The 24,840-nt window shown below is 47.1% G+C and overlaps 1 protein-coding gene and 1 pseudogene across 1 annotated transcript in view; one reads left to right on the top strand and one right to left on the bottom strand.

The window, feature by feature from the left end:
• LOC115031954 (thrombospondin type-1 domain-containing protein 4-like) overlaps nt 1–13,052 on the top strand; it is a 92,219-nt gene extending 79,167 nt beyond the window's left edge. The window contains exon 4 of the mRNA XM_029481960.1: nt 12,627–13,052. Within this exon, the coding sequence (XP_029337820.1) occupies nt 12,627–13,052 (426 nt within the window). The remainder of the gene's footprint in view (nt 1–12,626) is intronic.
• A 10,176-nt stretch (nt 13,053–23,228) lies between these two features.
• On the bottom strand, nt 23,229–23,347 carry LOC115032061 (annotated as a pseudogene).
• Nucleotides 23,348–24,840: the final 1,493 nt, after the last annotated feature.

Here is a 24,840-nt window from a genome sequence, read left to right as displayed (position 1 = left end):
GTGTGTGTGTGTGTGTGTGTGTGTGTGTGTGTGTGTGTGCGCACGCGCGCGCGCCCACATCTGTGTGCATGTGCATAGGGGTAGGGGTGGTCAGAGGTCAACACGGAGTCTTTCAGTGCGCAGGAGCCAACTGATACAGCTAGGTAGCTTCTCCACCTTTCTGGTGCTAGGATTTAGGCACTCACTCCTGCACCTGGTGCGCTCTGGGATTCTGAACACTGATCCTCATGCTTGCCTGGGAAGCACTTTACTGCAGCTGTCTACCCAGCTGCATAACGTGCCTTTCTTAGGAGGATCTTTCTGATCCTCAGAGCCTTGTAATGCTGAGTATCAACCCAGCTGTGGGTAACTGAATCACCCAACAGACTCTCCAGCTGAAGGTTGCCACTCCCAAACTGGCCTCTCGCCACCCTTTATTCTGTGTGTTACTCGTTATTTTCACCGTCTTGGTTGGCTTAAGTTGCAAATAGGAAACTGCCATTGAGAGTATCAGGCCAAATAGGCTAACCACAGCACCAAAGAATACCTCCAGGCCCTTTGCAGTAACATCTGCTTCTGTTTCCCAGTAAGTGCTCGGCAACATAGGGCGGACTCGGTACCCAGGCACATGCTCTGAGTTATGATTTAGTTATAAGGGAGGACAATTTCCATGTGACTGGTGATGAAAGAGACAGGTCAATTTCAGAAGCGGAGAGTGTTTCCTGTTACAGAGATCACATCCAAATATTTACCTCATTGCATCGTTTGGATGGGCCCTGCCTTTGAATTCAGCACAAATACATTCAGGCTTCCCTTGCATTTTGAAATGAAAGATATCTTCTTTACTGGCAGGGGAGCCCTAGGCATATGCTGAGATCACCTCTCTTGCTCTCATGATACTTGAGGCAGATTAATAAATCCAAAGCCTGGTGGTGGCAGAAGGCATGTCTGTCCCAGTCAAATCCAGTCAGGTCATTTGCTCTACAGGGCTGTCAGAGCCACAGACATGTGGCTAGTCGCATGTCACAAAGTGAACCGAACAGCCTTGGGTCTACACAATGGTATCTCTACCCATAGTTCCCTCTCTCTGTCTCTCCATCTTTCACTTTTCTATGGTACATTGGCTGCTCAACTTCCTTACCAAGAGTATATTTTCTAAAATATCCTCCCGGTTTATGTTCCATGTTAGGTAGGTACGGTCACACAAATGTGTTCCTGTCCTATGTCATAGACTTGGAACTGGCTTCATGTAGAGTGGCAGAAGCAGGGGTAGGAGGCTTGGAGGTGATATTGTGATGTGGAGGGAATATTTGAAGCTGAAGGAAGGAGCCACAAAGGATAGAGATTCAAAGCCTAGAAGGTGAGATCTGTTTAAAAAATGTCCCCTTTTGAGTCTCATCTGAGTGTATCATAGCCAGTGACCTGTGATTCCTTCAAACCAGGAGAGCTTGTTGAAGAAGCCTATCACTGGGTTCCTCCCCTAGGGGATCCCATTTGATAAATTTGGTGTGAGAGCCAGGCACCTGCATTTCTCAGTGCTTTGTGAGGTGGGCTGTACTGTAAGTCATTCTGAGGACTCACCCTTGAGAGACACAGCACAGGACTAGAAGTCAAAGAACAGGGTGCGTCTGTATTACCCTTCAGTACTTGGTTCAGACGGTTATGCTCAATAGCATGGATGTGGACGAGTGTGGTGGAGCCGAAGTCCCTGAGGTTTTGACTGTAATGATTCTCCACTGGAGGCCTCAGGGCTTCAGAGAGGACCAAGAGCAGAGCAGACTGAGCAGCAGTCTGCAGCACACCTAAGCTGACACCTATTGGATGGCTTATGGCTGATTGCATGTGGTTGGAGTTCTCTTCTGTAAGGCTCATACTGTAGCTAGAGCTACCTCTTTGTGCCTTCCTGTTCTTTCTCCTCATTTGCTTGGGTTTTATGTAAATGCATTGTTTCACCTGCTCTTGAAATGCCTTTGTAGTGGGCATTCACTTTGAGTAGTTAGCCACTGGAGAGGTTTTTACCCCATCAAAGCTAAGGGGTTTTACTGTATTCTTCCATCTTTCAATTGTTCTTCCTCCCCTCCCCTCCTCCTGTCTCCCCCACTTCTTCCTCTCCCTCTTCCTCAATCTTTCCCTCTCCTTTCCTCTCCCCCGCCTCTCCCCCTCTTCTTCTCCCTCTCTCTCCCCCTCCCCTCTCCCTTTCCTTCCCCTTTCCCCCTTTTCCCCCATCCCCCTCTCTCCCTCCCCCTGCCTCTGTCTTTATGCATATGTGTATATGTGTTGAAAATGCATGCAGAAACGGAAGTTGATGTTGGACGCCTTCCTTAATCGTTTGCCACCCTATGTTTTGAGACAAGGCTCTTAATGAACTTGATGTTCAGGAATGTAGTTAGGCTGCCTGACCAGCAAACTCCAGAGATCCTCCTGTCTCTGCCTTCCCAGCACTGAGATTACAGATGTGACATGTAGTATCATGCCTGGCTTTTATGTGGGTTCTGGGGATCAAACTCAGGTCCCCATGCTTGTGTGACAAGGGACTGACCTAGCTTCCCAACCGTCCTTTTAACTTTTATATTCATTTTGTATTAATATTAATTGCATCAATATTAATGCTGACAAATATGATTTGTATCCTTTTGTGTCAGCATAGGCAATTATGATTTGAGATCAAATCATTTACTTAAAAACAGATACCAGACAGACAGACACACACACACACACACACACACACACAAACTATAAGTGATGTCCTTGGGTGAAGTGATCTGTCTGGAGATTCTCTACTCTCTGAGCTGCCTGTCCAGCCAGGGTCCCTGGTAAAATGGCTTTGGTGAGCTGCTCGCTGGTAGGCCTTCAGTCTTCTGCTCTCAGCTTTCTGAAAAACTTGCCTCTGCTTTTCAACTCCAAGGTGTCTTTTTCTAGTGTTTTCTTTAGGGCATTGGCTTGGTTATGTGGCTAAAACCAAACCTACTCTTTCTTGTCTCTTCTGGAACAAGACTTTAGAATATAAAAGACTTTTCCCCCTATGACTCCTTTTCCATGAAAAACAGATGGCAGGCTTAATTTTTAGCAAGAGAATTAGAAGCCAGCGAGATGGGACATGATTTCAAATCAGTGTCAAACTCAAATACATTGACGACATTTAGTGGTGCTGAGTTAGGGGCTTCCTGGTGGCGAGGGGAAATTTCCGGGCTCTTCCGTGAAACAGGATGACCATCTATCTTGGTTTAGTCTGTGCCTCTTACTTCCCACCCCACAATGTGCTCTGAATCGTTCCCCCTTTAATCTATTTATTTTTATTTATTGAGCAAGCAATATTGTAACCATGGCTGAAAATTTTGAAATTACAAGGAAACTCCCAGACTCAGCTTTGGTGACAGGTCAGATGTTTTCATTTTTCCACGTCCCCCTCCAGACTTTGCTTGTAGGCAAACAGAACATTTACATTAGCATAATCATGGTATAATTTCAAGTTTGTATTTGGCATTTTAAACTTTATATTATATTACATGTCTGCTTATTGCATTGTATTGTTCATGATTATGGTGTTTTTGTTGAATCATGAAGCCCTAATTCTATTTGACCATCTTTCTATTTGGCTTTATGAATTCATGCCTTATACAATGTGGGTGTGGTAGTGTATGGTTATAATCCCAGTACCCAGTGCTCTGGAGGATCATGAGTTCATGCCCAGATGTGTAGTGTTTATATAGTTTAAGGCTATATAGTGGGATTGCCTCAAAAAAGAAAAAAACAAAAAAAATTGGGAGGAGGTGGTTAAGGTGCAGTAAAGCCTGGCTGTGATGGGGCTGGTATGTGCTGTCTCCTGTTCCAGAGCTGACCTAGCATCTGTTCCTGCAGTCTCTGATCCATGCAGCCTCAGTGCATCTCATGTCTTGGTCCTCCGATTACTCTGGTTTAACTATTGTCTGTACCTGGGCTTCTTCCATGCTTATGCTTCTGACAAATAAAGACCAACCACTCTTCTAAAATTTATTTATTTATTTATTTATTTAATCTGTATATGTAATCTTTGTAAGTATGCATATATGTATGTATATATGTGTGTGTGTGCATATATGTGTGTACATATATGTGTATGTGCATGTATATGTGTGTATGTGTCTATGTTTGTATATGTATGTGTGTATATGTATGTCTGTGTGTGTGTGTGTGTAGAGGACATCAGGAATTGCTTATCTGCTTCCATTATATGGGTTCTAAGGACTAACCTTGGGTTGTTAGGCTTGGTGGCAAGCACCTTTACCTGAGCCTTCTTTCTGGCTGTCCCAGTTTACTTCTCTGATGCTGTGTTAGAATGCTAATGACTTGGGGAGAAAAGTATTTATTTTATCATGCTTCCAGATTATAGTTCATCTCTGAGGGAAGACAAGGTAACAGCTCAAGGCATGGACCAAGAAGCAGGAGCTGAGTGCAGCAGATCAGAGAGAAAGGCTGTTTATTGGATTGCTAGCCCATGGCTTGCTCAGCCTGCTTTGTTGTTGTTAATATATATACCAGCCAGGATTACTTGACCAGGTGTGGCGGCATCCATAGCAGGCTAGGCTCTCTGACATCAATCATCAACCAAGAGAATACCCCAAGTCATGCCCACAGGGCCATCTGATGGAGGCAGTTCCTCATTTGAGAGTCCTTCTTCCCAGATATGTCCAGGTTTGTGTCAAGTTCACAGAGACAACCCAGCACAGTGGCCCAGATCAGTCACATCTCTCTTGGCAATCCTCCAGAGCTGCTTTCTCTCCTTCATGTCCTGTGCCAAAGGCAGACCTGGTTCATTTCCTATCACTTTGGTTGCCACATTTTATGTGTATAAATCTGCCATCATTTAGATATCATCTAGAGTTCTTTACTGCAAGCCACAGAAAGAGCAAATGCAGGGGACACCAGGCTGGGATGGGTCCGGTATAGGTAGGGTGTGGGTATCAGCTAGAACAGCACCAGCACCAGATGGTCTCAGAGCACAGACAGATCAAGAGAGCTAATACTAGAGTAGAGGACCCAAACCCACTCTGTCGTAGATAGCAAATCCAGTTGATCTACCTTCAGCTAGCTGTCTCCTGAGTGCATTCCCAGGGCCTTTTATGCAGCATGGAGACAGATTTCCTAAAGGGCCAGAAGGAAAGGGCTGTCAGGTTACACTGTGCACACATCTTCCCAAGTGTATAGATTTATACTCATCTCTGACTGGCATTAAGCAGCCTTCTAGATGTCTGAGCCCAAGCGATGTTAGTCACATCATCCAGAATGGATGAGGAACTTCAGTCTCCCTTGGCATTATCACAACTCCACTGTTGTACATCCCAAGTCCTGTTAAACTGGGATGTGACTACCTGCTTTTCTCATGTCTCTGAGTGCTGTCCCTTCCTTCCATCCCTTGGCTCTTGTTCCTTAGTGACTGTTCACTAAGTCAGAGGTCCCAGAGTGCAGGGGAGATGGCTCAGTCACTGAAGTGTTTGCCTTGTACATACAGGGACCTGAGTTCTGGCCCCGGAATGTACAGACAAAAGCCAGGCATGATGGAGTGCATTTGGAGTTCCAGTGCTGGTGTGGCAGAAATGGATTGATCCCTCGACTTGCTAGCTAGCCATCCTAGCCAAATTATGGGATTCTAGGCCAGTGAGAGATCCTGTCTCAAAAACCATGGAAATAAGGTGGATGGTGTCTGAGGAACAACACTGAGGTTGACCTCTGTCTGACCTTTACATGGGCATGCACACACATGCATATACACACACATACACACTCAGACAGACAGACAGAGACAGAGGCAGACAGAGACAGGAGACACCTCCTATAATATGACCTCATTTTTTTTTAAAAGAAGAGGACCTCTGAGGGCTTGTAGGATTTTATTTAATAGATCTCTCCCTAGACTCTAGCCCTCACCCCTCAAGAGACTCATCATATTCTCCAGAGAAGGGTCTCAATGTGGTATGTGCACTTTCAAGATGTCCATTCTTTAACTCTGTTATCCTACCCATAAACCTCCCTGTTCACACCCTTGAAAACTCCCAATGGAGTGGAGAGAGTGCCCGTTGATTCTATGGTGGGATCTGCTGCTTAAGCATTGTAAGACTTTGGACTTGTGCCATCCATCCTCCCAAGAAAGGGACACTGAAGCATGCCCCCTGCCCCAGCTAGGTGGCATTGTTAGATGTCCTACTTAGTCACCCAACAACCCTGATGGAGTGGCATTAAGTCTCCACATTTTTAAAGCTTCACGTGCTAGACTATGGGACTGATCTGTGAAGTGGGGATGGGAGCCAGGGAATGCTCCTGTGAGAATCAGGCTCTGGTCCGTGCTGAGTGGTTTCAGCACATGAGGATGTTTGCCCCTCTGCTTTGTTCTTCCTGTTGTGACCCTCTGGCTCTCCCCTGTCCTTCCAGAGGAGTCTTATACCTTTTCCAGAGATGCTGACACCATTTCTGTGGGTGTCAATACCCACTCCTGCCTTTGTCCCCCGTATGCTGCTGTTTTCTACGATGGGAGATGGCGTCTGCTGTTTGTGTATTCCTGTTTCCTTTTCTGATCATTTATGTAATTGATTATGGAAAGTTTCCATAGGAGACACCAGTCTCTGAGGATGGAGTCATTTAAGTCATCACTCCAGTTTTAGTGAGCTTCTGTTCAAATGTGCGCTCCATCCCTCACATGACTCCAGACTTGGCTGGGGATTGCCACAAAAGCATCCTGACTATCTGTGAGCTGATAGCAATCTTGCAAACACTCTAACTTGTTTGATTTCTCCAGGGTGCTCAATTAGATAATACAACTAAAGCAATTAGCTCTTTGGTTGGCCCAGGTTCCACACTGAATAACTGGCAGTTGTCATTCCCATTGTTAAGCATATTCTCATAGGTCTGGCTTTCCAGCTGCTTGTGATGTTGATGATCCCCTGGGGCAGCCAGCTGGTGACACAAAGCTGGTAGAGGTGAGCAGGTGGGTGATGGAGCCACAGTGGCTTCTGCTCTTTTCATTCCCGCCACTCTGCTTGGCACAGAAAGATTTTCCAGTTGGGCCCTTCTGGTTGGCAGATTCAGAGAACACTTAACCCATGTTAAGTCAAAAAGCTGATATGAAATTACAGCATTGTAGGGCTGATCTGGTCAAAGAACAACTTTATATGCTTGAAGAGATATAGCTGGAAACAGATGTCTTATCCCTCTTTTCGTTTTGTTTTTCAACAATTAACACGTTATAGAAACTATTTTAATGAATGTAGATTGACTTCATTCTAAAAGGATGATTATATTCCATTATATAGAGAAGGTAACTTTCATTAACCCAGGCTCTTATTTAGGATGTGTCTAGACTTGCCATAGTTAGTTCGTTTGTTCTTTTCATATAATGATTTGATATCAACGTTTGTATATGTGTATGTATAATCTGTATGTAATATTATTTGATAGTTTGAGTATAGCTAGCATAAACTATGGAAGGTAGACTATACTATTAAAACCCAGTTCAGGAGTGTGTGTCTGGACTTTCATTGTGGAAACTCATGGAATTTCAGGTCACTCCCTGTAGTAATCACACTATAAATTTGAGAATTCGTGTCTGCAGAATAGGATGGAATGTGGTTTTATGTTCCCTCCCCACCAGGATCGTGCCCAATTTGGCAACCGGATGCTAAATTAGGGTGGGATTAGTTGAGGGAAGTGGTCCCCTGTGTGGCTGCAAGTCTAGTGGAATGTTACAGAAAGCATATTGGTTATCTATTACTTAGAGACTGGGAAGGGGCAGATAGCGTATATCCCCAAAGATACCAGAAACATCTTCCTGTCTTTCTGTGTTCCTTCATCCCTAACCATACTTACACTAGAGGAACCATATACATGAAATTACCCCACCTATTACTCTTGTTTCCCACCAATAGTACCGGCAGGGTGGCAGTGGCATGCAGGAGGAAAGTCCCCACAAGATTAGGGGAACAGAGAACTGGATTTTAGATTGATATATGCCTCTCACTAGCCTGAGACCACAGCACAGTTTCCTGGAACCTTCGTTTCTTCCCTCTGCACTAAACAGAGTAACACCAACCCAGGAGATTGGTGGGGAACCGGGGGAGGGGTTGTTCTGAAACTACGACCTGGGTGGTGAGTGGCTGTCTCTGTCCTGCCGTGGATCTGACTAATAGGCACGTCTGTCCAGCAGGGAGAACTCATGATCAGGGCCACTGGCATCCTCCTCTTCCTTGTCTCGGAAGTCCAGTGTTCTCTCACTACAGACTCGATGGCATCAAACCAGAGAGATGAAGTCCCTCACAGTTCTGCAGACCAGATGTCACCAGATATGTGTGCTTTCCCGAGGTTCTGGGTGGAGCATCCTCAGCATCTGGTGGCTCCGGGCCCCCTGTGGCTTTGACTCTATCCGGGTACTCTTTGCTTAGGTGGTACGGTGCCCTCTGTGCCATGACTTCCCTGCTTCTCAGACCCCTGTCCTTGTTTCTTTGCCTTGGTCTGTTCATAAACAGGAGCAAAGCTGCTCTCTGTGTGCCCAGTGCAGTGGGCTGAGGGTGCTCATGTACTCTGGCTGAGGTTGGAACCTGGGTCCTCTCCTCAGCTGCTGTCAGTCATCACCCAGACCTGCCTCCTCTCCTGTCTGTCTTATTCTTGCTTTGACCCTGTCTGCTCACCCTACATCACTGGAATGCTTGGTTTGGCTCTCTCAGTGTCACTTCCCTAAGTCGTTTGGTTGGTACCAGCTGAGCTCTGCTAGTGAGTTTAGTGTGGCAAACCCCTTACCCATTTCTTGGCTGCTTCCCTTATCCTATCCTACCCTGGTTACTTCCAGAACCTTCAGGAGCCAACTTGAGCCATAGAGATCATCTCAGGCCACTCCACACTGTACGTTTGTTAAAGGAACCTCAATTATACAAGTCAGTAGGTTCATGGTGACTGATGGCCTGAGGCAAGAACTTTGCTTAAGAGCTAAGCCCTGACTTTTGGTGACCAGGAGACAGCTGGAGTGCTTGCTCATGCTTATTAGGCAGGACCCTGGTCAGTTCTCACAGCCGCCTCCTGAGGCAGGCTTAGTGCCATCACTCATGGGTGACTTCATGCGTGACACCAGAGTCAGCTCTGTCAGGTCTGTTCCAGATTATTCTTGGACTGCCTCACTACTCAGGCTCTGAGGAAGCAGAAGAAGAGCACAACCCAGTGAGAACTTGGAGCTGCCAAAGCCAAGGTCAGTAGGAACACAAATGGGCCAAGAGCCAGGATAATCTGTAGGCATCTTGGCATTGCATAGATAAACCCTTAACTTATTGAAACCAGTAGATTGCCTACAGAAAGCCATAGGTTTGTTCAGTCCTTGAAAGACAGGAAGGATGTGCTAGGATGGTAGTTCTCACCTGGTGGGCCCCAACTCCTTTGGGGATCACAGGGGTCATCCAAGGCCATCAGAAAACATAGGCATTTACAGTACGATTCATGATAGTAGCAAAATTACAGTTATGAAGTAACAACAAAAATAATTTTATGCTTGGGGCTCACTACTATATAAGGAACTGTTTTAAAGGGGTCCAGTATTAGGAAGGTTGAGAACCTTCTAGGAAGATGTACTAGGAAGATGCTTTGGAAAGGCAAAAACATCTGTCTGACTGCTGGGAAGAGAGCATCAAGTACCAGAACAGGTAAATTTTGAGAAACTGGTTATTTCTGAATCCATACAGTGACAGGGGACTAGCCATATAATGTCTCTGAGCCTCAATTTCCCTTTCATAATGTGAGTGAGATTGGTAGGCAGGCATAAGACTCAGACTGCGTATGTAGTTATGTACTCAGTAGGTGCTTAGCAGTCACAGAACCAACTGGAACTCCCTGATTTCCTCTGGAGGCCTCTTCAAGCTTCCCGCCTCAGCCAGCCAGCCAGCCAGCCAATGCAGCCAATCCCTAAGATCCTCATCATCATCACTGACCTGCTGCTGATGGGCTTAGGCTAATTTGTGTGTCCTCAGTGCCTGGTATGGTTAGCTCGCTAGAGTGTCACAGTTTAGAATCATCTGAGAAGAAAGTCTCAGTGAGACATTGTCAGGATCAAGTTGGCCTGTGGGCGTGCATGTCCAAGGATGGTTTTCTTGGTTACATTCACTGATATGGGATGAGCCAGCTCACTGCCGATGACACCATTGCAAAGTTTGGGCCCCAGTCTGTATAAGATTGGGAAAAGTGAGCTCACTGGCAGATGTGTGAATTCATTCATTTTCCTCCACTCTGGGGCATGGCTGTCATGCTATTGGGGCTTCACCGTCCTGCTGTTTTGACTGCCTTGTAATAACGGGCCTGGAATTTTATCTAAAACAAACCTTTCCTCCCCTAAGTTGCTTCTCGTCAGGGTATTTTATCACAGAAACGGAAGTGAAGTTGGAGGCTGCCTGACTCTGAGCCAGGTATACAGCTGGTGCTCAGATCGTGTCTGTGGCGGCAAAAACATAGCTGTCTCCTCAATGGGAAGGAGAGAGAGTTCATTCTGAAGCAAATGTAAGTGATCATGGTCCAGGAAAACAGATTCAGGTTATCCCATGTTCAAACACTCGTGGTGCTTTTATAGTAACTGAGAAAGACATTGGTGGGAACATCAGTAGACGGGTCACAATCAAGACTCTGCTATAAGCCTAAGATGTTATCTAACGACATTCTTAGCCTTCAGGTTAGTAGAAGCTAGGAGGTCTATAGCCTCAAGGATGTTAGGTCAAATCCAGAGGTGAGCAAGGAATGGCTACTAAGGGGACTAAAGAGAACCCGGGGTAATTTGGAGTCTGGCACTGTAATATTCTGACTCTCCAAAACCATAGAAGGTCTGCTTGGTCACTCAGCCTTGCGGAATCTTTAACATGTGTGCAATCTTTTTTTCTTGGAACTTCAGTTCCACATCTGCATAACAAAGGACTCACTGGAGCTGCTTTTAGCATAGCACCTAGCATGGCAAGGTCTCTGAAAGGCCCAGCTCCACAAAGTGGAGTCACCTTCTGCCTAGAGCTTGCATGCTGTGGTGCTTCCCACTCCTTCTGGTGTGTGTGGAAGCAGGAAAATGATCATGATTGTCTTCTAACAAGTTCCTAATGCCAAACTTCGCTGTGCACAGACAAGCTCACTTATTTCCCTATGACCTAGAAGGCACCTGGACTGTTCCCTTGTTAAATGGACTAGCTTTGGAGGCTTAGAAGCTTCTTAGTCACTGGTAGGGATGCAGACACCTACTCCCCCCCACCCCCCACCCCACCCCCACACACAGTGTGTTTCCCAGGCACAGCCTACAAACTGTTCCAGCCATTGCTGGTACTACAGGGAGACACACAGTGCCAATTTCTGGGCAGCTAAAGGGAATCCAGGCCTTCTGGCCTAGGGGTGGGCATCAAGCTGGAAGCTGAAGGACTCTTGAGGACACCATGCCTCTGAGATTGCAACTGCTTCCCTCCTTGCTGGGACAAATATCTGACAAAAGCAACTTAGTATAGGTTTCTTTGACTCTTGGTTTTGAAAATGCAATCTATCATAATGGAAAGGGTGTGGAACTGGCTACATCATATATATGTGTGTGTGTGTGTGTGTGTGTGTGTGCGTGCGCGCGCGCACGCTCTCGAGAAAGAGACAGAGACAGAGAGACACTCAGAAAACAGAGAGGGATCAATGCTTCTACTTAGCTGGCTTTCTGTGGTTTTGTCTGTGACCCAAGGCTATGGCATAGTCTTGCCCTCACTTAGAGTGGCTCTTTCTATTTTATCTTAATCTAGAAAAACTCTCACAGTTAAGCTGAGAGTTATTAGTTAGGGTTCTCTAGTGTCACAGAATTTACTGTATGAATCCATCTGTCTATCTGTCTGTCTGTCTGTCTATCTTCCTATCTTCCTATCTTCCTATCTATCTATCTATCTATCTATCTATCTATCTATCTATGACTTACGGCCTGCAGTTCAGCTAATCCAAGAATGGCTAGCTATGAACAGAAAGTCTAAGAATCTAGTAGTTGCTCAGTCCCACAAGGCTGGATGTCTCGGCTGGTCTTCTGCACAAGCTGGAATCCTGAAGAAGTAGTCTCTGATGCCAGGAAAGGAGTGGATGTACTAGCAAGGAGAGGGCAAGCAGGCAAGGAGCCAAAGCTTCCTTCTTCTATGTCCTTATATAGACTTCCAGCAGAAGGTACAGCCCATAAGGCACAGCTCATATTAGAGGTATGTCTTCTTGCCTCAAGATCAAGGCTGTATCTTCCAGCCTTATGTTCTGGATCAAAGGCTTAGTATGTCTTCCTGCCTCAGGATTCAGATCAAAGGTGTGAGTCTTCCACCTCCAAGGTCCGGACTAGAAGTAGATCCACCCACTTCAAACCAAGCAGAAAATCTCTCACAGGTGTGCCCTCCATTTCTGGATTGTAGTTCATTCCAGATATAGTCAAGTTGACAACCCAGAATAGCCATCACGGTGCTCAAAGCCAGGGCTGTACTGTGACTCTCCTGGTCACTTAAATTTGTCTCTCATGACTGAGTCCATATAGACTGAGACCCAGGCTAAATTCTATGCATTCTGTTTTGCTTCTTAATTGTACCCTGTGCCCACATGGTACAGTAGAGAAATGAGTTCTTTCCTAAGCCTCTAAGGTTCAGGACTCTAACCAGCCTTTGTTTCTATAGGTCCCACAACGGATGGCAGTGACCGAGGGAACCCCAGAGGACAGTGGCGGTGGCGCCCCAGGTGTGTGGGGCTCCTGGGGCCCCTGGTCTGCCTGTTCGCGCAGCTGCAGTGGTGGTGTGATGGAACAAACACGGCCCTGCTTGCCCAGCTCCTACCGCGCTCGAGGAGGCTCCCGGCCCAATGGTCCTGCACTGTCCATCACTGGCCACGTTGTGTCAGCCGTACGGACCTCAGTACCGCTGCATCGAAGCCAGGAGGACCAAAGAGCCCTGGCTGGCTCCAATGTTAGCCGCCAAGGCCCCGCAGTGGTGCGAGGCAGCCGACACCCACAGGCCCGGGGCCGTGAACCCTCAGAGAGAAGGTATGTGCACATCTTGGTCCCTGTGTCTGTCCCTGCCTGGACAACAGCAGAGCCACTGCCTTGATTCTGCAGAATGGGAGGAATTCTTGCCACCACCCCCTCTGTGCTTGTGTGCATATTCATATGTGCCTGTGGAGGCCAATGGAGACCATAGGACAGCATCTGGGTCTATTCTTCAAGCCAAAACCTACTCTTGTTTTATTAAAAAAAAAAAAAAAAAAAAAAAAAAAAAAAAAAAAAAAAAACAACAACAACAACAACAAAAAAAAACCTAGTCCCTTACTGATTGATTTGGCTAGGCTGACCAAGCAGTACTCTCCAGGATTCTGCTCATCTCCTCCTTCCTAACCACGCCTGGCTTTGCTGCCCCATCCCTTACATGTGTTCTTAGAGATGGAGCTCAGGGCTGCCTGCTTGCCCACAATTACTTTACTGACGAAGCCACTTTCCCAGCCTCACATGGCCTTTCAGTCACTTTGTAGCCTTTACAGAACCAAGGCTACTCCTGCCCTGCTTTTTGATTATAAAATGATTTTCAAAGTGAAGAGAAGTCTGAGATGCCATTATACCTCACACTTTAGGGAGCCCCTCAAAGGAGTGGAAGGAGGGAAGAGCTGGGCTAGGAAAACCAGTGTGTTGGCTAGAGACAAGCTAAGTTAGCTGAAGGGAGGGAACCTCAATTGAGAAAATGTTGCCTTACAATCTGGCTGTAGGGCATTTCTTAATGACTGATTAATTGGGAAAGGCCCAGCCCATTGTAGGTGGCGCCATCCCTGCACTGATGGTCTTTGCTTCTGTAAGAAAGCAGGCTGAGCAAGCCATGAGGAGCAAGCCAGTCAGCAGCACTCTTCCATGGCTTCTGCATCAGCTCCTGCCTCCAGGTTTCTGCCCTGCATGAGTTCCTGCCCTCACTGCTTTTGATGATGAACTGTTATATGAAGTAAAATATATGGAGTTAAACTGTGAGTGAAATAAGCCCTCTCCTTCCCAAGGTGCTTCTAATCACAGTAGTTTTGTTTTTTGTTTTGTTTTGTTTTGTTTTGTTTTTTTCGAGACAGGGTTTCTCTGTGTAGCCCTGGCTGTCCTGGAACTCACTCTGTAGACCAGGCTGGCCTCGAACTCAGAAATCTGCCTGCCTCTGCCTCCCAAGTGCTGGGATTAAAGGCGTGCGCCACCACGCCCAGCTTAATTACAGTGTTTTAACACATCAATAGCAACTCTAATTAAGACATCTGGGTTCCAAGATGCCACCATTAGGCTGGGGGAGGGGGGGACTAATGTGGTCTCCTAAACAGACCTGGATAATCACAATAGCAAGTGGCATACCAATAAGGAGGGGAAATGAGGGGCTACTGGCAATTAATGGCTGCTGAGAGGGGGAGAGTCTTTTCCAGGAGTGAGCCCCTGAGAGATTGTCCAATCCCTGGAGCTCAGCCCCAAATACATATGAACTATACTAAATGGACATAACAGAACACGTAGTCACATACATACATATACACACACATACATACAAATATATAAAGAATTGTACGACAAATGTCACATAGAGTAAGTGGACACGGGACACAGGAGGAATTAAAATGGAGATAGGAATAGATATGATGAAAATACAGTTCTCATGTATGAAATTCTCAGTAAAAAGGGCAGGGAGGGATATAAAGAGCTGATCTATGTTGCGAGTCTTTGGGCAGTTTTTATGCTTAGAGTCTTAGGTGCACCCCCAGCTGTGGTTGTATGGACCTTCAATAGCAAATTCTTTTCTAGAGAGTTTCTAGGATGTATTTTCAATAGACCCTGAGACTGGATGCCAGTTTTCTGAAGCTCATCTCATCTCCCCATCCTACAGTGTGTTCTAGAACACAGAACAAACTGTCCATGTTTTAGAGAGATCATTCAGGATGTATTTCATATATGGTTAGTGTTCCCTGCATGGTGTGGTATAGCCTCCATGGCTAAACATGGGATTTCTTATGGCTAAACATGGGATTACTTATGCAATAAACAGTGAATCCTTCTACCAAATAGGATAATAATAAAACTATAAATAGCCCAGACTAGTGAAGATCAGGTTTCCCGCCTAGTGAGCATCGTCACTAAAACATAAAAAGACAAAAACTTATTTTTCAAAACTCTTGATTTCAAAACCACAGCGAGGTCGTCCCGAGGGTGTCTTGCATGCTCACTGCGTACCAGGTGCCGTTCTTGCTGCTTTCCGCTGACAGCAGCGAGTCAGGTGCTGATTCCACCCTCCTCTCAGAGGCTCGAGACATGCAGTGCTTTTCCCAAGGCTACAGAAGCAATGGGCAGAGTCAGGATTCACATGAAGGCAGTGGTGGTTCTAAGGAATTTATGTAGCAGATACAGGCAGTGTCTGGGGACTGAGGAGTTCGAGTGATAACCCGGAGTTGTAGAACTTGGCCTGTAAGGCGACATCTGAAGGCGTGTGTCAGACTTCCAGTACAGCACTCAGGTCTCTGTGGGGCTAGAAAACTGGGGCTGATGATGACTCTGACGAAAGGACTCTCTGTGGTTGAGCTTCTAGGACATCTGTGTGGGGGTGCAGGCTCTTGTGAGCCCCAAGCCTACACTGTAGGCCCTCGGTTGAGCATTTTGATAGCAGGATACCTTTTCCCTCCTAACTTATTGACGGAGGGCCAGTAACTGCTTACTGTAAGGTTCCTCCATGTTTTTATCATGCTCTTGTAATTTGGCATTTTCAGAAGAAACAATCCAGATATAAGCTGGGGGGCTGTGCTGCTGATGGATGCTGAGCTGTTCCTGGTGGATGCAAACCGAATTTGCTTATATTTATCAGTCACTAGGCGCTTGCATAGTCTATCTAACCCCAAGGAAAAATGTCAGCATGTTCCACGGAGAGCTGGCTCCCCTGTTCTCTATTGTGGGTTTGAGATTTGAGGCAGAGGCTGGTGCTATTTAGCGGCTTATAAAAACCGTTAGGTTGCTGTGCCAAGCAGCTGAGGACTTAATTGGAGCCATATAATAAATAGGACTATTCAACCAAATATTTATGGAGTATCCAGTGGATCCGAAGGCCCTGGGACAGACACGAACGTGAGTACAGTCTGCTCTATGGGACGGTAAGGCTGTTATTAGCAGGCTGCAGCCGTTTTTTACAAAAACCTACTGGGGTATGCGTGTGTGTGTGTGTGTGTGTGTGTGTGTGTGTGTGTGTGTGGTGCCCACATTCATGCACATGTGTAGAGGCTAGAAGGTCAATGTCAGATGTTCTTCCTCAGTTGCTTTCTACCCTGCTTTACTGAGAAAGTTTCTCTCACTGCCCTTAGGACTTACTGGTTTGGCAAGACACTGGCTACCGAGCCCCAGAGATCTCTTGTCTCTGTCCATCTCCCCAACCCCCAGCACTGGAGTTACAGGTGCATGCTGCCTGTCAGGCTCTTTTAAATCTGGGGTTTTCTTGAGGGGGAGGGGGGTCAAATGCAGGTCCCTGGGCTTGTGCAGCATCCACTTTACTCCCTGAGCCATCTCCCCAGCCCAAGTGACTGATTTTTAAACATGAGAACCCTTTCTGCAAAATCACTGTGAAATTCATCTCAGTTTGTAACCTGGATAGAAGCTCAACAGCTCTGGAGGGAGCCCCGAGGCCAGTGCTGTAGAAAACTGCATTCTAGACCCAAGCAGTACAGTGATGTTCACCTCTGCCTGGAGACGAGAGCCCCTTCTCTCCCCAACCCTCTGCAAATCCTGACATCAACACCATATTTCAAACCTACCTCAGAATCTCTGGGGCTTATCCTTAGACAGAGAGCATTCCAGTCCAGACCGGTTTGTGAACTACTGGTCTTTGAAGCATTGTATTTGTTTGGAAAGGAATCTGGAAATTAAACTCATCTTGTAGAACTTTCTAGGTTTGGTGAGGACATATCACAATCTCAAGCAGTATGTATATGTATGTATGTATGATCTATCTATATCTATATATAGAGGGGGATAGCTTGTTTAAAAAGAGCTACAAGTCCTCACCCCCTCCTTATCTACTGGAGATGCTGGTTTGCAGGTCAGTGGTATATGGATAGAGCCCAGAAATTGAAAGCCACTGCTCTCAAGGGCTAGAGAGGATCATGCATGCAAATGTCATTTAGCGTAGGGCACTGTGATGATACAGTGTCGGTCACAGCACTGGGTACTATGTCAACTCTGGCTCATGTACAGTGCATGTTACACACCTACAGGACTCTACAAGGCACGAGCTGTTCCTCACATTTTACACTCAGGCACATAGACGCTCTGAAGGGGAGCCTACTCAAAAGTACTCGCATCAGAAGCAGCAGCTGGGTCTGGCACACACACGTCTGACAGAGTCTGGTGTGTGACTGATTTTCACTGCTGGGTATTTTTAAAGGGAGGCTGCTGGTACCTAGCAGGTGTGGTCAGGACAGCTGCTTAGAGTGCAGGCAGTCTGCACCACGATTTGAAAAGTGGATGGACTCAGCAATACCACTCATGGGCATATACCCAGAAGATGCTCCAGAATGTAATAAGCACACATGTCCCACTATGTTTATATATTTATAATTTTACTATATTTATAATAGCCAGATGTCCCTCAATAGAGGGATGAATACAGAAAATGTGATACATTTACACAATGGAGTACTATTTGGCTATTAAAAACAATAAATTTATGAAATTCTTAGGCAAATGGATGGAACTAGAAAGGTGGTGAGGTAACCCAATCACAAAAGAACACACATGTTATGCACTCACTGATAAGTGAATATTAGCCCAGAAGCTCGGACAGAATACCTAAGATATAATTCACAGACTACATGAAGCTCAAGAAGAAGGAAGACCAAAGTATGGATACCTTGGTCCTTCTTAGAAAGGGGAACAAAATACCCATGGGAGGAAATAAAGAGACAAAGTGTAGAGCAGAAACTAAAGGAAAGGCCATCCAGAGACTGCCCCACCTGGGGATCCATTCCATATACAGTCACCAAACCCAAACACTATTATGGATGCCAACAAGTGCTTGCTGTCTCCTGAGAGGCTCTGCCAGTCCTGATAAATACAGAGGTGGATGCTTACAGCCATCCATTGGACTGAGCACAGGGTCCCCAATGAAGGAGCTAGAGAAAGAACTGAAAAAGCTGAAGGGTTTTGCAGCCCCATAGGAGGAACAACAATATGAACCAGCCAGTACTCCCAGAGCTCCCAGGGATTAAACCACCAACCAAAGAGTACACATGGAAGGACCCATGGCTTCAGCCACATATATAGCAGAGAATGGCCTTGTCAGTCATCAGTGGAAGGAGAGGCCCTTGGTCCTGTGAAGGCTCGATGCCCCAGTGTAGGGGAATACCAGGACCAGGAAATGGCAGTGGGTATGTTGGTAAGCAGGGGGAGAGGATGGGGGTTTTCAGAGGGGAAACTAGGAAAGGAGATAACATTTGAAATATAAATAAAGCCGGGCGTGGTGGCGCACACCTTTAATCCCAGCACTTGGGAGGTAGAGGCAGGCAGATTTCTATGTTCGAGGCCAGTCTGGTCTACAGAGTGAGTTCCAAGACAGCCAGGGCTACACAGAGAAACCCTATCTCAAAAGAAAAAAGAAAGAAAGAAATATAAATAAAGAAAATATATAATAATAATAATTTTTTTTAAAGGGGGAATGGAATTCCACAGTCAAGACTTCCTCTAAGTCTCTCCCCTGGAGTGTTCAACTCCTTTCTTCAGAAAATCCCTTTGGGCCTCTAGTCCGAGGTACTAAAAGGCATGGTCCATTTTCTGAGGGTTCTTACACTGTGGTGTGGGAGATGGGAAAGCCCTCTAGACCTGGCTGTGCTGGATGACTGTAGAGGCTGGGGCTGAGGGCAGGAGCAGTCAGGAAGACTGCCCTCAGCAGCTAGGATTTGGACCTACTCCTACAATAGAAGACATTTAATAGACCTCTCTGGTCACTTCTTTGCTCTTCTTGCTTCCATAGCAGGCCTTTTCAAACAATGTCATTCAAACACACGTGTACATTAGATGTTCCACTCTGAAGCCTCAAAGTGGCTCTTCTACAGACCTCGGAGTTTGAAAAGTTTAAAGTCTCTGACCTTCAGTTGTCTCAACATCTCTTATGACAGTGGTGATTGTGATGTTTAATATTGATGATTGACTCGATAGGGTCTAGAATCACACAGGGCTGGAGATGTAGCTTAGTGATGAAGCACTTGACTTCATCACACAGAATGTGTGTGTGTGTGTGTGTGTGTGTGTGTGTGTGTGTGTGTGTGAGAGAGAGAGAGAGAGAGAGAGAGAGAGAGAGAGAGAGAGAGATTCAGAATAAGTCTTGATTATGAAATTTCTTCCACATTAATAATACAGGGCACAGATTTCTTGCTCTCTAACCAGCTGTTCTGACCACACCTCCTGGGTACCAACAGCCTCCCTTTCAAAATACCCAGAGGTGAAAATAAGTCTCACCCTGATCTCTGTCAGACCTGTGAGTGTCCTTGTCTGTAAGGGGATATCTAGTCAATGTTGAGTGTAATGGGAAAGCCCACTTCAGGCAGCACTATTCCCTGGACTGAATAAAAACCAAGGAGCTGAGCAGCAGCATCCTCCCACTCCCTGCTTCCTGACTGAGCATGCCACATGGCCAGCCAACTCCGGCTCCAGCTGCCACAATGGTCTGCCTGAAGATCTGAGCTCAGATCCCCAGTGCTCACATAACAACTAGACATCACACACACACCCACACCCACACCCACACACACACACACACACACACACACACACACACACGTAACTCCAACTCTAGGAGGCAGAGACAGGAGGAACCTAGGCGCTCACTGGTCAGACAGTCCAGTCCAAACTGTGAACGTGTGAGCTTCAGGTTCCGTGAAAGATCCTGTCTCGGAAAGAGAGTGACTGAAGACTGACATTCTGACGTCACCCTCTTGCCTCCACAGTGGTGAGCATACCAGCTCACATACACATGCATACCTCATGCACACATGTGCACTCACGTACATGCACAAACACATTTGTGTGTGATGTTAGTCAATACTTCATCACTAAGCTACATCTCCAACCCTGTGGTATATATTTAAATGCAATTTTTTAATTGGAGGGGGGAAAGGGATGGTGGAGGTTACATAATAACAAGGTTCCTTCCAGGACCCTCCCCTCGCCAGTCCATAGGTACTTATTTTCCAAAATAGTGAGGGAAGTCTGTTCTTGTGAAAGCATCTTCAGTTTGGTGGGTATGAGTCGCTGTACTCCTGCTTGTTCTGGCAGGGCTCAGTCTCCTTCTCACCTCTGCCACCCACTCCTTCCCCTCTGGCCACTGCCTTAGGAAGTGAGAAAGAACCTGGCTGAGTCCTTTATGGAATCCACTGGCTGAGGCCTGAAGGTCAAATTTCCCCAGTCCAATGCCTCCCAAGACCTTCACTGCCCTGACTCAACAGCTCAGGAAGGTTCTCTTGGTGGAAGGCTTTTCTGAGCAAGTTATAGGGAGAAGGAGCATAAGGTGGAGAGCCCCAGCCATGGGGTCTTGGCTGGACTCAGTCTATGCTACCCAGATTCCCTCTTGGACTAGATCTCATTTCCTGTGAGCCCTCAGGTTTCCACCTGACCCAGTGACCATCTCCCTATCACCTCATCTTAGTCATCTTTAAGTATATAGCTCAGTGACATTGTGTGTTCTTGTTGGTGCATGGCCAATCACTACCATTATCTCTGTAACATGCTTCACCATCCCAGACAGACCCAACCCATTTCATGGGAATTCCTGCTTTCTCCTTACACCAGCTGGGGTCCATGCAGGATTCATTTTGGCCTCACCACTTTTGACTCTCTTACATAAATGGAGTCAAGACAGTATTTGTCATCTGTGATTGAATTCTTTCATTCAGCCTAACATCTGTAATGTTTATTCGTGCTGTCAGCATGGGTAGAGTAATACTCCGTTGCATGCATGTGCCATGTTTTGTTGATTCATTCATCCATCAGTGGGCACCTGGGTTGCTTCCAGGTCTCAATTGTCATGAATGATGCTGCCATGAACTCGGGTCACACGAAGGTCTCTTCAGGGCTTCGCTTTCAGTTCTTTGGGTGGATGCCCAGAAGCAAATTGGAATTAGACTGTATGTCTATTTTTCATTTTGAGTTATATTTGTGTATTATTGCTGTGTGTCTGGATGCACAGTATCTGCCATGGCGCTTATATGGAGGCCAAAGAACAACTCTTAGAAGTCAGTGCCCCCCTTCCTTCCACCGTGTGGGTCCCTGGGATTGAACCTGGGTCTTCAGGCTTGATGGCAGGTGCTTTAACACACTGAGCCCTCTCAACAACCCTCCAGCTTCAGGTTTCTGAAGAATTGCCGCACTGTCCTCCCCAGTGGCTATACCAGTTTCTTTTTCGCCAAAGCATTGTGTCAGGGTTCAAGTTTCTCTGTGCCCTGTTAGTCTGTGCATTCCTGTGGAAGCCATTCTAACAGTTGTAGAGAGCGAGGGTGTGTCTCATTGTGATTGGATTTACATTTTCTTCTTGCCCTTGCTGACTGTGTATGTATCTTCTTTAGAGAATGTCTCCTCCTGTCCTTGAATTTTCCTTTTATAACAGCAAGACAACCATGATTGATCCCCATTCTTAAAATCTTTACTGCAGGTGACATCCAGAGTCAAGAACACAGCCTTACAAATGCATTAAAAAAAAAGCTTTTATTAGTTCTTTGTGGATTTCCCATTACCTAATTTGACTCATCAGCCTCTCCCCTTGTATCTGCCCTTCACCCTTGCAACCTCCCCAACAACAGAGAAAAAAATTCCACTGTGGAAGCTGTAGTGTGCCACAGTGTATCCCGCAAGTGTACCCTTTTATCCACACTTCTTTGCTTGTAAATATTAATTGCAATGACTTGCTAGTCTGGTTATGAGGCTTCTGCTAGTCTGTCAATACTGGGACCTCACTGGGACTCCTCTCAGATGTCCCACCGTTGTCCCGTGTCATGGAGATCCTGCAGTTTTGGCTGATTCTGTAGGACCAGCCTCTTCATGAACTCCAGCAGTTTGGGTAGATGCTGGCATGACCAATTCTAAGCACTGAGGCTGGGCTTGAGAGGAGTCTGAGCTAGTCAGCTGGTCAGCTCTCCAACTCTCATACTCTTGGGGCCAGCTCCCCAGCAACCTCCCCAAAGCAGGGCCAGCTCTACCCTGCTGCCCAGGTAAGGTGTAGGGCACACACTTCCGAGTATTGCAGCTGGTGAGGGGCATGGCCAGTTCTCCCACTCTCCTGATCTCAGGTCCAGCTCTCCTGCCTGACATGGGTGGCAAGGGATGAAGGAGGGGGAGAGGACATCTTTCCCTTGTCAGTGCCACTGCACTACAGACAGGGAGCAGGACCAGCTGTCCCATGCTCATGCCCTCAGGCCTGGCTCTCCCGTGCCCACACCACCAGGGAGCTCTACTGGACTGCCCAGGCAAGGTGCAGCGCCTGCTGTCCTGAGTGCTGCAGCGGGTGAGGGGCAGGGCCAGCTCTTCAGCTTTCATGGCCCAAGCCCAATTGTCTGTCCTGCCATGTGTGGCGAGGGAGTAAGAGGGGATCTCTCTCTTCCATGTCACTGCACATGCGAGAAACAAGTGTCAGGGCCAGCTCTCCCACACTCTTACCCTCTGGGCAGCTCACCTGAAACTCCCACAATGCACAGGGCCTGCTTTTCTGAGTACTGCAGTTGGTTAGGGGCAGGGGCAGCTTTCCTGCTCTCGTGCCCCCAAGGGCCAGTTCTCCCACAATGCCCAGGTAAGGGGTGGATCCAGTTTTGCACAGCCCTCAGACATCAACACGTACTCCAGGTAGTAGCCTAGACCAGGAATGTGTGTCTGGCCTCTGATGGTAACAGGTTGCTGCAGGGCCATGGACCCAGATGTGGCCTCCAGTGGAAGCACAGGCCAGGACCCCACCTTGGTCGCCATCACCTGCCTCACCGGCTACTCACATCAGGCTGTTCCTCACTATCCACAAGTCTCCAGTTATGGCTCTCTTCATGGTGCCCTTCAAGTCTGCATGGTGCCAAACTAGTAGTCATCTCAGCTCAGCTCCCTGTCCAGGCTGTCATCTTGGATGGTCATCTCGGGCTCACACCCACTGGGACCCATGGTCCCAGGTAAGGCTCTTCTAGTCTCCAGCTCACTCCCTACTCTGGGAGTCTTTCTGGGCCTACATGGTGCTGGCTGGTGGCTGTTTCGGGCTCTCTTTTTTTTTCCAGGGCAGGTCGGGCCACATTCAGATGTTCATAGGTCAGAACTTTAACCATAGCCTCTCTCCTCTCTGCCACCTACTGATGTACATGTGACAGCAGCCACACCTGCAGTGCCTCTCAGGGCGGGCAGATGCATGTTTTTATGTTTATTAGTCCATTGATTTCCGTTTCCACAAAGACTGTGTGCTGAGCAGCTGCAGCCACTTCCCTTAGGACTTCCCTTAGGACTTTCAAGTACTCTGGTTGCCCACGGGCCTGCTTTCCAGCCTGGCCTACCAGTGAGCTGCATCCCTTACACTTGCCTCCATTGGCCTGTAGGTGTCCTTACACCTGTTAGCCCTCAGGGATCTGAGCAATGAGGTGCTCGGTAGCTTTTCCTCTTTCCAGCAGCCACTGCCAGGTCTCAGCTTTTACCTCCTGGAGATGTGGAGATAGGTGCTCAGACATGTAATTCCATCTGTAAATATTAGTCAGTCTCTCCCCCACCCCCGCTGCGTGTGTGTGTGTGTGTGTGTGTGTGTGTGTGTGTGTGTGTGTGTAGGATGGGTTTCCCAGAATTCCCCTGAGAAATGGAGCTCATTTCCTTTTGGAGATGCCCGCCCAGGTCAGGATGCCCTGCTCCAGGCACTGCAACCCGACCTGAATTGCAGGGATGATTTGTGGGCAGATATCAATTACTGGTACTTTATTGTTAACTTATTATTTCATACTTCCTTTTGTGTCCCACTGCATTTAATTAGGATTGCAGGAATGAACAGGAATAGGGGTTATTTACTTGAGCAAGGGCAACCTAGCTGTGGCTACACCACTGAGGAATGTGATCCCTGCCCCTCCAACCCCACCCCCATCCCCACACTCCCAGAACCCACCCACCCCACCCCACCCACCCCGTCCCCTGTGACGATTAACTGTCTCAATCTTTGGGGGAAGTGGAACCTTATGAGACCTTCCCATCCACGATGACATGTTGACAGACCCAGTCTTCTGCATGTAGCCTCTACTGCTCTGAGTTCATGAGTGTAGTATCCATGCCAAGCAGTTATGGGCAGTTTAAAATAAAGTTGTGTTGCAGTCGACTACAGAGACCACAGCTGGCTTGAATGGACAGGGCTGGAGTCTCTGCCTAACTCGTGCATACACTGTTCTGTGTCCTGCCCACATTGCCCAGGTTTTTCCTGGAGAGGATAAAAATCCGGCTTGTCGTTTGGTGCTGTGATCGAGTTGAAAATCTTGTGGTTAGTATAGTTGTGGGTACCTAACTCTGTTAGGTTTAGGGTTCAGGCAGCATTGAAAAAGACACTGATACAGATTACTGGGGAACAATGAGTTTGTTAAAAAGTTATTGATGCTAGGGACAGACAGAAAACAACAACATGGCGGGTGTCCCTGCAGAGAGAGATATCCATGGGTATGTTGTGCAGATGGGAGTGGCTCCTAGTAAGATCCAGAAGCTGGGCTCTGTGACTCCCACATAGGAAGCAGGGAAGGGGGTGGGGAGCAGGATGTGTCTGGCAGCAATGCCTGCTTCAGTGTTAGCTCACTTCCCAGGTGAGAGGCCAGCAGGCGCCCGGTTGGTCAGCATCTGTGAAAGGGAGGAGCCTGAAGCAGGAGCGGCAGCTG

This window comes from Mus caroli, chromosome 9 (genome assembly GCF_900094665.2).
Source record: "Mus caroli chromosome 9, CAROLI_EIJ_v1.1, whole genome shotgun sequence".
Taxonomy (NCBI): Eukaryota; Metazoa; Chordata; class Mammalia; order Rodentia; family Muridae; genus Mus; species Mus caroli.
This window is presented reverse-complemented; position numbering and strand designations above follow the sequence as displayed.